General features: G+C 45.2%; 1 protein-coding gene across 7 annotated transcripts in view; it reads left to right on the forward strand.

Moving 5' to 3' along the window:
• LOC124007648 (steroid hormone receptor ERR1-like) overlaps positions 1-5,931 on the forward strand; it is a 13,115-nt gene extending 7,184 nt beyond the window's left edge. For 4 of the 7 annotated variants that reach the window (XM_046318342.1, XM_046318335.1, XM_046318351.1 and 1 more), the window contains 6 exons: positions 10-393; positions 548-664; positions 878-991; positions 1,617-1,784; positions 2,036-2,305; positions 2,810-5,931. In XM_046318342.1, coding sequence (XP_046174298.1) covers positions 15-393; positions 548-664; positions 878-991; positions 1,617-1,784; positions 2,036-2,305; positions 2,810-3,063 — 1,302 coding nt within the window. In that variant the 5' untranslated portion in view covers positions 10-14 and the 3' untranslated portion in view covers positions 3,064-5,931. Of the gene's footprint in view, positions 394-547; positions 665-877; positions 992-1,616; positions 1,785-2,035; positions 2,306-2,809 lie in introns of all 7 variants that reach the window. The other 3 variants (XM_046318311.1, XM_046318327.1, XM_046318317.1) reach the window with 1 other exon arrangement.
• Positions 5,932-14,264: the final 8,333 nt, after the last annotated feature.

A 14,264-nucleotide genomic window follows, 5' to 3' on the forward strand; every position in this document is an offset into this window, starting at 1 on the left:
CATCTGCAGTGACCATGTCGTCCAGGGAGCGTCGGTCAGAACTGTACATCAAGGCAGAGCCCAGCAGTCCAGATGGAGGTGGAGGGGGCCGGGCCAGCCCAGGGGGAGCCTCCTCAGACTCCTCCCAGAGTGGTGGAGGTGGAAATAGAAGAGACGGGGTTGGGCGCTACTCACCCCATCTGTACACCCCAGCCCTGCGCTGCCACTTCAAGGAGGAGGGTGGGGATGGGGCAGAGGAGGGATCCACAGGTAGCGGAGGAGGGCGGTGCAAGTATGCCCTGAGCACGCTACCTAAGAGACTGTGTTTAGTGTGTGGAGACGTAGCCTCTGGCTACCACTACGGTGTAGCCTCGTGTGAAGCCTGCAAGGCCTTCTTCAAGAGAACCATCCAGGGTAAGGATGCTTGTGGGGGTGAAGTTGAGTGTGTGACAGTATAAGGATTGAAATGGGGTAGACCTTAATTGCTTTGACAAAAGTCTCATATCGCTGTTTTTTTTCTTCCTTCTCGTCTCTCCTTCCTTCTTTCCACCAACTTGCCTTACCTAAGGTAACATTGAATATAGCTGTCCGGCGTCAAACGAATGTGAGATCACCAAGAGGCGCAGAAAGGCTTGCCAGGCGTGCCGCTTCACCAAGTGCCTCAAAGTGGGCATGCTGAAAGAGGGTGAGCATATGATCCATCACCCTTAACTATTGGACCAGTCTGGTCTGGTCTGGAGGCACTGTTTGATGCCTTGTGACAAGTAGTTATTTGATTAAGATCTGCCTCTTTATCTCCATCCTTCTCCAAGCAAAGGGAACTTCATTGTCTCTCTTTCCCTCTCCCCTACTCTCTTTTATCACGCTCTCTTCATTGTCGCGGTGTTGTGTGTCGCAGGAGTCCGTCTGGACCGAGTCAGAGGAGGGAGGCAGAAGTATAAAAGACGTCCAGAGGTGGAGAGCGCGACCTATCAGAGTGCCGCTTTACCGCTTAGGAAGGAAGGGGAGAAAGGTAAGGAAGGGACTGAGAAGACTGTGTCAGGTTCTGTCTTGAAAGAACACAACTGTGGGCCTCCAGAGTGGCACTAGAGATTCTGGGTTCAAGTCAAAGCTCTGTTACAGCCGTCCGTGACCGGGAGACCCACGGGGTGGCGCACAATTGGCCCAGCATCTTCCGGGTTAGGGGAGGGTTTGGCCGGCAGGGATGTCCTTGTCCCATCACACACTAGTCACTCCTGTGTTGGGTCGGGTGTAGTGCACGCTGACACGGTTGCCAGGTGTATGGTGTTTCCTCTGACACATTGGTGTGGCTGGCTTCCTTGTTAAGTGGGCATTGTGTCAAGAAGCAGTGTGTCTTGGTTGGGTTCTGTTTCGGAGGATGCACAGCTATTGACCTTCGCCTCTCCCGAGTCTGTACGGGACTTGCAGCAATGAGTCAAGACTGTAACTATAAATTGGATGTCACAAAATTGGGGAGAAAAAGGGGTAAAAAGAAAGAACACAACTGTGCAGGCAAGTTTTCTAAAGAGCCCTCATTTCCCAACAAAACCATTATATTAACATAATATCTTTTGTTTTATGGTAAATGTAACAGCTGTTGTGCCATAATGCTTGCTTTCTGTGTGTGTGTGACCCAGGATCCTCCAGCATCATTGTGTCCCACCTCCTGGTGGCAGAGCCAGAGAAACTGTTTGCCATGCCTGACCCCCTGCAGCCTGATACGGCTCAGCGCACACTCACCACCCTCTGTGACCTCGCCGACCGCGAACTGGTCGTCATCATCGGCTGGGCCAAACACATCCCCGGTAAGAGGGGTGGGTGGGTGGGTGAGGGAGATTGGCATGGGAAGAGAATGGAGGAATGTAGTATGGGTCTACGGTGAAATAAGTTGGTTGGAACTAGCCCTCAGCACTTATCAGTAGCCCTGCAGTGGTTCACTATGTCTTATTCAGGGACTAGAATGCTGTCTCTTTGTATCAGCTGTCTGCCTAGTGATTGAGCAGTCAGTCTGCTCTAACCCTAACCCTCCCTTCCCTTCATGTGTCCACCCTTGCAGGCTTCCTGTCGCTGTCCCTGGCAGACCAGATGTCGGTGCTGCAGTCGGTGTGGCTGGAGGTGCTGGTGCTGGGTGTGGCCTTCCGCTCCCTGGGCTGTGAGGATGAGGTCGTGTTCGCTGAGGACTTTGTCCTTGACGAGGAGATGTCACGCGTGGCTGGACTGACAGAGCTCAACGCAGCCGTCAGCCAGCTGGCCCGACGCTTCCGCTCTCTGCAGCTGGACCGGGAGGAGTTTGTCATGCTCAAAGCCATCGCACTCACCAACTCAGGTAAACTAGCTATACAAAGTATAATCATAGAATATCCATCCAATCAGCATTATGTGGAGTGGCATAACATGAAAATGTGATGAAAGCAGTAGGTGACACTGAAATATCGAACCCTCCATATGCACAATAAGTTACTAACATTCTTTATTGGAAGCACTACTCTACTTCAGTTTCATTTAGCAGATTGGTCCAAACAGTTTATTTCAGAGAAAATACACCCCAGAAAAATCAGCGCAGACAGATTAGTAAAGATTGTTGAAGTGCATAACTCCAGCCCTGAGGGACTGACAGACGATTACTGTAAACAGCTAATTCACCCCCACGGTCTGCTTAGCATACAAAGGCACTATTTCTTTTATATTTGCCACGTTAGGGACCATTGCGTCCTATTACTTAATCACCTACGTTTACTGCCATACACAATCTTACAAAACCCTCTGTCCAAAAGACAAAAGGAAGCTTTTAGAAATACACACTGACCATGCTCGCCCTCTCCCCTGCCAGACTCTGTGTACATAGAGGACATAGAGGCGGTGCAGAAGCTGAGGGACCTCCTTCACCAGACCCTGTTGGAGCTGGAGTGCCAGCGACACCCCGAGGACCCCCAGCGGGCGGGGCGTCTCCTCCTCACCCTCCCCCTTCTCCGCCAGACGGCTGGTCGCGCCCTCACCACGTTCTACAGCATCAAGACCCGAGGCGGCGTGCCCATGCACAAACTCTTCCTAGAGATGCTGGAAGCCATGATGGACTCGCCCTAGAGAGAAGAGAGGAAAGCCAAGGGAAGAGGGCATGGGAGACAGGGAATCTGCAAAGAATGAATGACTGGCTAGTGTGATTGGAGAAGTTTTTATTCGATTTTGATAATGAAGAATGTGGAGATTGTCTCTGGATTGTTTTTGTTTTTTTATCATCGACCTCTTCAAAGATTCAAGTGTGTTTAAAAACAGAGAGAACCCATGTACATGTATTAGATGCCATCTGTGGAGGCTGATGGTGGAATATAACTCCTTAATACATGACCGCCAAACTTTGTTGAAAGACTCCAAGACTCGGTCAGTTCAAATATGGGAATAAACTACATCCAATCAATCTGAATGACAGAATCATATTAGATGCCCACTATCCCTAACCTTCAGATGATAAACTACTGAAGGACTGCAGTGAGATATCTAAGACCAGACTGTAACCTTGTGGCTAAGACTTTATGGCGAACGATGCAATTACCTCCCTCCACACAAAAGCCATACTAAAATACCAGACAAAGAAATAGCCATTGACAATGACTGCAGTATGGGGTCAGACCGACATGCACCCATAAGAGTATTTGTAGGTTTCTCTACATACACAGTCTTACAATGCATTCATATTAATTACTTGCAATGTGTTTTTAAGCAATACTTTACAATTAATTGCAAGAAAAATAATAGTTGTGACTCGTATGGCAATGACTGGCTATACATATAGGCTTAGGTGGCCAGGTGGGTGTGGAAAAACTGCTTTATAAAAGGCTGTGCAATTGATTATTAGTCTAAGAAAAGAAGAGTATTATGATTGTCAACAAAATGTTGATGTGACTCATTACTTGGAAGTTGTTAGATTTTATTTATACTTTAAGTGGACTCAATAGGTACACAAAAAATGGAATACTGCTCAAGTAGTTGTGTGCGAGACAGAAGGGAAGGTTTACTGCAGTGTTGGCACCACATTGAAGCAATGAAGGTGCAGCAAAATCAGGGGGCGGACAGTTCTACTTTTTGGAATAATTGATTCTCCAGATCTCTTCGCTAGTCCTCTCCAACCCGTCTGATTCAGATGGAAAGTGCTGCTTGAAACCGTTCGTTTGATTAACTGAATTGGCCATTATGAGTGATCAAATTGACTTGGGACTCAAATTATGAATTTAAACGGTTATATTTTCATTGTTGTGCCAGCGAAACAGATTGCTGCTGCTCTTGCAGCCCCTCAAAGACTGAAGAAAGGGACCTCTGTTGTTTTGACCTGGAGGTCCTCGTACTGTGTATGATCTTTGAACTGCAAGCATATTGGTGCCCAAATGGGGCATTGAATTGCAACACATTCAGCCTCATATGGGAAGCTCCAGCCCAGTCTGACAGATACCATAGTTTTAATCCTTTTCAAACCCACTGAGCACACACTGGTTGAATCAATGTGGCTTCCACGCAATTTCAATGAAACTACATTGAACCAACGTGGAATAGACGTATTACTAGAAATAACTGAAAACCGTTATGAATGTGTGTTTTCACTGTTATTAAAGAAAACGTTTGAACATGCCAATGAGAGCTGAAGCCTGTAAATGTAGGAGACGGTCCCTGACATGAATGATGGAATAGATTAGACTGGTTGCCACTGTTAATTGAAATTCATGCTTGAGTATCTGGATTTTCCAACATAGTTTTTTCTTTCTTGGATTTTAAGGCTCTCGCTTTTAAATTGTTACACTTGGCCTCAGGTTTGGTACTGAAATAAAGCAATCCATTGAGAATGTTGTGACTTGTGTTTTTCAAATGGATTTTAGTAGGAATTTTTTTCTTCTGACAATGCTTTGAATCTGTGAAGAAAACCATGTCCTTTAGCAATTGTTACACCATTACTGAATTGACATACTCCCCTCTTAAGTATCCCACCTACATTATCTGTCAGAGATTCTGCAGTCTGTTCACTCTCCCAAACAAATGTTCTAGATTTATAATGTACACATTAATTTCTGTTCTTCATGGCTGTGGATTGTTTGCATTTGACGTTATGATTTGTGACTATTTGAAATATTTTTTTATTAAATTTTTTATTAAATTTTATTGAACAGTAGCATTAGGTGCCAATTGGCTCAACTCTGTTCTATATCTTGCGGTCTGATTTGTTCTTTGTTCAATCATTATTTTGTCACTTTGTTTCTCAAAGGCGACTTGGAATTTTTGAAAATGTGTAAACAAACATGGATGCCTGGGTCCAGTTTAAGAAAGTTGTAAAAACATATATATAAATGTTTGTGTCAATAATAACTAATATAATAATACAAAGGTAGTGTTTTCAGAAGGATACGCATTATGTAATGTCACTTTGTCTGTCATATATAGGTACGGTTCGGGGGGCATTTAGAGTATCACTATTTAGAGGATGTAAAATCATTGGTGGTTGTTGAAAAATTAGCAATACAAGAAATTACCAAAACTCTGTTTCACATTTCCTTGTATAGTCACAATGTAAATTCAACATAAACAGTAATAATAATAATAATAATTACATTTAATAGTAGTACTAAAGCTTATAACATGGAAAAGTTCAAATCAATATTTGTATTTTTAAAAATACTGTATTTAAAAGATTAAATTCTATTTTTTACTCAATTTGCTGATATTTGTTGTTACTCATTTGATCTTTTGTGTGGGTTTAAGTCAAATGGCTGTGAATGTCTGTGTGTGTATGTACTGTTTTTCAGTAAGCTACAATGGTTATTTTGATGTGACTGTCTAAACAAAATTATTAAATTACAGGTGCATTATTACTATGGAGAAAAGACAAATGCTACACTGAAGTAAACAAGGGGTAGATTAAAATATTGTAGGTGCTTTGTGTTTTGTAATAAATTAACACACACCATCACATTTCATTGGTCTCGTACGTCTTCTGTCATGATTTGTTTGTTAGAATGTTTGTCTGTCTGCTGCTGTCCTGTTTCCCAGTCATGTTATAAACTGTTTCCTGTCCTGCTCAGCAAAGTTCATGAGTCAGATATAAACACAGAGATCCTCTTAAATTAGTTATAATATGCAATTATATGGATTGTGCCTTCCGAAAGTAGTCATACCCCCTTGATTTATTCTACTTTTGGTTGTGGTACAGCCTGAATTCAAAATGGATCACATTCTACACACAATACCTCATAAGTAAAAAATGTGTTTTTAGAAATGTTTCTAAATACAAAAATATCTAAGTATTAACACCCCTGAGTAGATACTTTGTAGAAGTATCTTTGTCAGTGATTACAGCTGTGAGTCTTTCTGGGTAAGTCTCTCAGACTTTTCCACATCTAGATTGTGTTACGTTTGGGGCAAATCCAATACAACACATCACTGAGTACCACTCCATATTTGAATTCACCTTTCAGCAGGATAATAACCTAAAACACAAAGCCAAATCTACACTGGAGTTGCTTAGTAAGAAAAGGGTGAACATTCCTGAGTGGCTGAGTTACAGTTTTGGCTTAAATCTATTTTAAAATCTATGGCAAGACCTGAAAATAGTTGTCTGGCAATGATCAATAACCAATTTTACAAGAGTTTGAAGAATTTTGAAAATATTAATGGGCAATTGTTGCACATTACAGGTGTGGAACGCTCTTAGATACATACCCAGACTCACAGCTGTAATCACTGCCAAAGGTGCTTCTACAAAGTATTGACTCAGTGTGAATACTTATTTAATTAGATATTTCTGTATTTCATTGTCAATACATTTGAAAAAAAAATTTAAAAACATGTTTACACTGTAATTATGGGGCATTGTGTGTAGATGGGTGAGAAAAAATATATTTGATCAATTTTCAATGTGGAATAAGGCAAGGGGTGTACCTGAGTTCAATTTTGAGTCTCCTAGCAAGGGTCTGAATACTTATGTAAATAAGGTAATTCAGTTTTATTTTATTTGATAAATTAATCAAAATTTCCAAAAATCCTGTTTTTGCTTTGTCATTATGAGGTATTTTGTGTAGATTGATGAGGATTTTTTATTTATTTAATCAATTCTAGTATAAGGCTGTAACACAACAAAATGTGGAATAGGTCAAGGGGTATGAATACTTTCCGAAGACACATTTGGAAACCGTTTCAGACCCCTTCACTTTTTCTAAATGTTGTTACTTTACAGCCTTATTCTAAAATTCATTGAATGTAGTTTTTTCTCATCAACCTACACACAATAACCCATAATGACACAGCACAAACGTTTTTTTTAGAAATGTTTGCAAATGTCTTCAAAATAAAAAAACTTAAATAATTATTCATCCCCTTTACTCAGTACTTTGTTGAAGCACCTTTGGCAGTGATTACAGCCTCGAGCCTTCCTAGGTATCACACTACAACCTTGGAACACCTGTATTTGGAGAGTTTCTCCCATTCTTCTCTGCAGATCCTCTCAAGCTCTGTCAGGTTGGATGGGGAGCGTCGCTCACAGCTATTTTCAGGTCTCTCCAGAGATGTTTGTTCAAGTCCATGATCTGGCTGGGCCAATCAAGGACATTCAGAGACTTTTCCCGAAGCCACTCCTGCATTGTCTTGGCTGTTTGCTTAAGGTTGTATTCCTGTTGGAAGGTCAACCTTCGCCCCAGTCTGAGGTCCTGAGCGCTCTGGAGCAGGTTTTCATCGAGGATCTCTCTGTACTTTGCTCCGTTCATCTTGTCATCAAACCTGACTAGTCTCCCAGTCCCTTCTGCTGAAAAATATCCCCACAGCATGATGCTGCCACCACCATGCTTCACCGTAGGGATGGTAGCAGGTTTCCTCCAGATGTGATGCTTGGCATTCAGGCCAAGGAGTTCAATCTTCGTTTCAGCAGACCAGAGAATTTTGTTTCTCATGAGCTAAGAGTCCTTTAGTTGCCTTTAGGCAAACTCCAAGCGGCTGTCATGTGCCTTTTACTGAGGAGTGGCTTCCGCCTGGCCACTCTACTATAAAGGCCTGATTGGTGGAGAGCTGCAGAGATGGTTGTCCTTCTGGAAGGTTCTCCCATCTCCACAGAAGAACTCTGGAGCTCTGTCAGAGGGACCATCGGGTTTTGGTCACCTCCCTGACCAAGCTCCTTCTCCCCTGATTGCTCAGTTTGGCCGGGCAACCAGCACTAGGAAGGGTGTTGGTGGTTCCAAACTTCTTCCATTCTAAAATGATGGAGGCCACTGTGTTCTTGGGGACCTTAAATGCTGCAGAAATGTTTTGGTACCCTTCCCCCGATCTGTGCCTCGACACAACCCTGAATTTACCACAAGCGGACTACAATCAAGTTGTAGAGACATCTCAAGGATGATCAATGGAAACAGGATGCACCTGACCTCAATTTTGAGTCTCATAGCAAAGGGTCTGATTACTTATGTAAATAATTTCCAAAAACCTGTTTTTGCTTTGTCATTATGGAGTATTGTGTGTCGTTTGATGAGGGAAAAAAAGTATTTAATCAATTTCAACATGGTGAACATTATCTATCTATGTGGATATTAGAGCAGCGGTAAAATACCAGAACTACCAGCATTACAACTTTGTTCGCTCTCCCCAGAGTAATTGAACTTCTCTCCTGGAAGAAGCTATCTAGCTTACAAAGAATAACAACAAAAAATATCTAGTTAACAGAAGAAAGGAAGACAAAATAAGGACAAAAGAAGGACAGAAGAAAAAGGAAAAGAAAGAGGACAACAAAGTGAAACAGTCAGCACTTCTATTGCAACTTCGTATTTCGTCGTCCTAACGTAGTCTACACTGCTATCTGCCCAGCAGCTAGCCAGCTAGCAAACGTCCACCGTCTACCGAATAGCAGCACTGTAGAAACTATTACACTCAACTGAACGACTTGATTAGTGTAGTGTTAGCTAGCTACATAGTTGTCTTTGCTGTCTTCGTATCCAAGATAATTGTGTAGTTTAGAGCGTGTAGTCTTAGAGTGATTATCTTAATTTATCGAGGTTAGCTAGCCAGCTATTTGTCGTCCTTAACGTAGGAGACACTGCTAGCTAGCCAACAGCTAGCCAACGTCTACTGAATAGAACTTCCGCACTCAACAACCCGGTCGCATTCTGCTTCGCTCCACAGGTAGTATCACATTTTTCATTTCATTTCATTACAGCACAACGGTTTGATTTGTTTGCTACATAGCTAGCTACATAGCCGTCTGTGTATCAAAGATAATTGTGTAGTCTAGAGCGATTTTCTAGGTTAGCTAGCCAGCTATTGTCGTTCTTTTAACGCAACGTAACGTAATCAACACTGCTAGCTAGCCAGCTAGCCCCCGAATAGCAGCACTGTAGAAACTATTACACTCAACGGAACGACTTGATTAGTGTAGTGTTAACAACGCAGCCACTGCCAGCTAGCCTACAAAGTCAACAACGCAGCCACTGCCAGCTAGCCTACTTCAGCAGTACTGTATCATTTTAATCATTTTAGTCAATAAGATTCTTGCTACGTAAGCTTAACTTTCTGAACATTCGAGACGTGTAGTCCACTTGTCATTCCAATCTCCTTGCATTAGTGTAGCCTCTTATGTAGCCTGTCAACTATGTGTCTGTCTATCCCTGTTCTCTCCTCTCTGCACAGACCATACAAACGCTCCACACCGCGTGGCCGCTGCCACCCTAATCTGGTGGTCCCAGCGCGCACGACCCACGTGGAGTTCCAGGTCTCCGGTAGCCTCTGGAACTGCCGATCTGCAGCCAACAAGGCAGAGTTCATCTCAGCCTATGCCTCCCTCCAGTCCCTCGACTTCTTGGCACTGACAGAAACATGGATCACCACAGATAACAATGCTACTCCTACTGCTCTCTCTTCGTCCGCCCACGTGTTCTCGCACACCCCGAGAGCTTCTGGTCAGCGGGGTGGTGGCATCGGGATCCTTATCTCTCCCAAGTGGTCATTCTCTCTTTCTCCCCTTACCCATCTGTCTATCGCCTCCTTTGAATTTCATGCTGTCACAGTTACCAGCCCTTTCAAGCTTAACATCCTTATCATTTATCGCCCTCCAGGTCCCCTCGGAGAGTTCATCAATGAGCTTGATGCCTTGATAAGCTCCTTTCCTGAGGACGGCTCACCTCTCACAGTTCTGGGTGACTTTAACCTCCCCACGTCTACCTTTGACTCATTCCTCTCTGCCTCCTTCTTTCCACTCCTCTCCTCTTTTGACCTCACCCTCTCACCTTCCCCCTACTCACAAGGCAGGCAATACGCTCGACCTCATCTTTACTAGATGCTGTTCTTCCACTAACCTCATTGCAACTCCCCTCCAAGTCTCCGACCACTACCTTGTATCCTTTTCCCTCTCGCTCTCATCCAACACTTCCCACACTGCCCCTACTCTGATGGTATCGCGCCGTCCCAACCTTCGCTCTCTCACCCCCGCTACTCCCTCCTCTTCCATCCTATCATCTCTTCCCTCTGCTCAAACCTTCTCCAACCTATCTCCTGATTCTGCCTCCTCAACCCTTCTCTCCTCCCTTTCTGCATCCTTTGACTCTCTATGTCCCCTATCTTCCAGGCCGGCTCGGTCCTCCCCTCCCGCTCCGTGGCTTGACGACTCATTGCGAGCTCACAGAACAGGGCTCCGGGCAGCCGAGCGGAAATGGAGGAAAACTCGCCTCCCTGCGGACCTGGCATCCTTTCACTCCCTCCTCTCTACATTTTCCTCCTCTGTCTCTGCTGCTAAAGCCACTTTCTATCACTCTAAATTCCAAGCATCTGCCTCTAACCCTAGGAAGCTCTTTGCCACCTTCTCCTCCCTCCTGAATCCTCCTCCCCCTCCCCCCTCCTCCCTCTCTGCAGATGACTTCGTCAACCATTTTGAAAAGAAGGTCGACGACATCCGATCCTCGTTTGCTAAGTCAAACGACACCGCTGGTTCTGCTCACACTGCCCTTCCCTGTGCTCTGACCTCTTTTTTCCCTCTCTCTCCAGATGAAATCTCGCGTCTTGTGACGGCCGGCCGCCCAACAACCTGCCCGCTCGACCCTATCCCCTCCTCTCTTCTCCAGACCATTTCCGGAGACCTTCTCCCTTACCTCACCTCGCTCATCAACTTATCCCTGACCGCTGGCTACGTCCCTTCCGTCTTCAAGAGAGCGAGAGTTGCACCCCTTCTGAAAAAACCTACACTCGATCCCTCCGATGTCAACAACTACAGACCAGTATCCCTTCTTTCTTTTCTCTCCAAAACTCTTGAACATGCCGTCCTTGGTCAGCTCTCCCGCTATCTCTCTCAGAATGACCTTCTTGATCCAAATCAGTCAGGTTTCAAGACTAGTCATTCAACTGAGACTGCTCTTCTCTGTATCACGGAGGCGCTCCGCACCGCTAAAGCTAACGCTCTCTCCTCTGCTCTCATCCTTCTAGACCTATCGGCTGCCTTCGATACTGTGAACCATCAGATCCTCCTCTCCACCCTCTCCGAGTTGGGCATCTCCGGCGCGGCCCACGCTTGGATTGCGTCCTACCTGAAAGGTCGCTCCTACCAGGTGGCGTGGCGAGAATCTGTCTCCTCACCACGCGCTCTCACCACTGGTGTCCCCCAGGGCTCTGTTCTAGGCCCTCTCCTATTCTCGCTATACACCAAGTCACTTGGCTCTGTCATAACCTCACATGGTCTTTCCTATCATTGCTATGCAGACGACACACAATTAATCTTCTCCTTTCCCCCTTCTGATGACCAGGTGGCGAATCGCATCTCTGCATGTCTGGCAGACATATCAGTGTGGATGACGGATCACCACCTCAAGTTGAACTTCGGCAAGACGGAGCTGCTCTTCCTCCCGGGGAAGGACTGCCCGTTCCATGATCTCGCCATCACGGTTGACAACTCCATTGTGTCCTCCTCCCAGAGCGCTAAGAACCTTGGCGTGATCCTGGACAACACCCTGTCGTTCTCAACTAACATCAAGGCGGTGGCCCGTTCCTGTAGGTTCATGCTCTACAACATCCGCAGAGTACGACCCTGCCTCACACAGGAAGCGGCGCAGGTCCTAATCCAGGCACTTGTCATCTCCCGTCTGGATTACTGCAACTCGCTGTTGGCTGGGCTCCCTGCCTGTGCCATTAAACCCCTACAACTCATCCAGAACGCCGCAGCCCGTCTAGTGTTCAACCTTCCCAAGTTCTCTCACGTCACCCCGCTCCTCCGCTCTCTCCACTGGCTTCCAGTTGAAGCTCGCATCCGCTACAAGACCATGGTGCATGCCTACGGAGCTGTGAGGGGAACGGCACCTCAGTACCTCCAGGCTCTGATCAGGCCCTACACCCAAATAAGGGCACTGCGTTCATCCACCTCTGGCCTGCTCGCCTCCCTACCACTGAGGAAGTACAGTTCCCGCTCAGCCCAGTCAAAACTGTTCGCTGCTCTGGCTCCCCAATGGTGGAACAAACTCCCTCACGACGCCAGGACAGCGGAGTCAATCACCACCTTCCGGAGACACCTGAAACCCCACCTCTTTAAGGAATACCTAGGATAGGATAAAGTAATCCTTCTCACCCCCCTTAAAATATTTAGATGCACTATTGTAAAGTGGCTGTTCCACTGGATGTCATAAGGTGAATGAACTAATTTGTAAGTCGCTCTGGATAAGAGCGTCTGCTAAATGACTTAAATGTAATGTAAAATGTAACTTATTCCAGAGGCCAACCCAAAACATCACCGGTGGAGGAGAGGCACACGAGGTGGCCAGCTGGTTCGACTTTGGAGGCGGGCACACCACCCACCGCTTCCGAGTATATTACTTGCTAATGTTCAGTCTTTGGATAACAACGTTTATGAGCTCAGAGCAAGATTTCTTTCCAGAGAGACATTGGGGCCTGTAACATACTTTGTTTCACCAATACATCGTGTAGACTGTAATAAATATCTTTCCGGGAAGCAGAAGGGCGGAGGGGTGTGTTTCATGATTAAAGACTCATGGTGTAATTCTAGGAACATACAGGAACTGAAGTCCTTTTGTTCACCCGACTTATTTGATTGTGAGATATTCTGTGATCTCCCAAGATCCCAAGAGAATTCTCCTCCGTCATTGCCACGGCCGTTTACATCACTCCTCAAGCCGATACCACGACGGCCCTCAAAAAACTTCACTGGACTTTATGCAAACTGGAAACCACATATCCTGAGGCTGCATTAATTGTGGCTGGGATTTTAACTAAGCAAATTGGAGGACTAGGCTGCTGAAGTTCTATCAACATATTGACTGTGCTACTCGCGCTGTTAAGTCTCTCCACCATTGCTATTCAAATTTCCGGAATGCTTACAAGGCCCTCCCCCGCCCCCCTTTCGTCAAATCTGACCACGACTCCATCTTGCTCCTCCCTTCCTATAGGCAGAAACTCAAACAGGAAGTACCCGTGCTAAGGACTATTCAACGCTGGTCTGACCAATCGGAATCCACGCTTCAGGATTATTTTGATCACGTGGACTGGGATATGTTCAGGGAGCTTGCGAAAATAATCTAGATGCATACACGGATACGGTGACTGAGTTTATAAGGAAGTGTATTGGAGATGTAGTTCCCACTGTGACTATGAAAACCTACCCTAACCACAGTAGCGCGAAACTGAAAGCGCGAACCACCTCATTTAACCATATCAAGGTGACTGGGAATATAGCAGAATATAAACAGTGTAGTTATTCACTCCGCAAGCTAACAAGCTAAACGTCATTATAGAGATAAACTGGAGTCGCAATTTAACGGCTCAGACACGAGACGTATGTGGCGTCGACTACAGACTCACTTAAAAAGATGAGAGAGGCCTGTAATTTTTGTACCTATGATGAAAATTACAGGCCTCTCTCATCTTTTTAAGCGGGAGAACTTGCACAATTGGTGGCTGACTAAATACTTTTTTGCCCCACTGTACATATGAGATGAGTAAGGCAAGATATGTAAACATTAAGTGACTAAAACACCGTAGAATAGCATAGAATACAGTATATACATATGAGATGACTAATGCCAGGTATGTACAAACCTGGTGGCCAACTACAAGAAACGTCTGACCTCTGTGATTGCCAACAAGGGTTTTGCCACCAAGTACTAAGTCATGTTTTGCAGAGGGGTCAAATACAATCTGCCATTGTTATGTATGTAGGAAAAAGGGGGACGCCTGCAAGTCGAAGGACACCATCCCAACCGTGAAGCACGAGGGTGGCAGCATCAAGTTGTGGGGGAATGGTACACTTCACAAAATAGATGACATCATCAGGAAGG

This window comes from Oncorhynchus gorbuscha, linkage group LG02 (genome assembly GCF_021184085.1).
Source record: "Oncorhynchus gorbuscha isolate QuinsamMale2020 ecotype Even-year linkage group LG02, OgorEven_v1.0, whole genome shotgun sequence".
Lineage (NCBI taxonomy): Eukaryota > Metazoa > Chordata > Actinopteri > Salmoniformes > Salmonidae > Oncorhynchus > Oncorhynchus gorbuscha.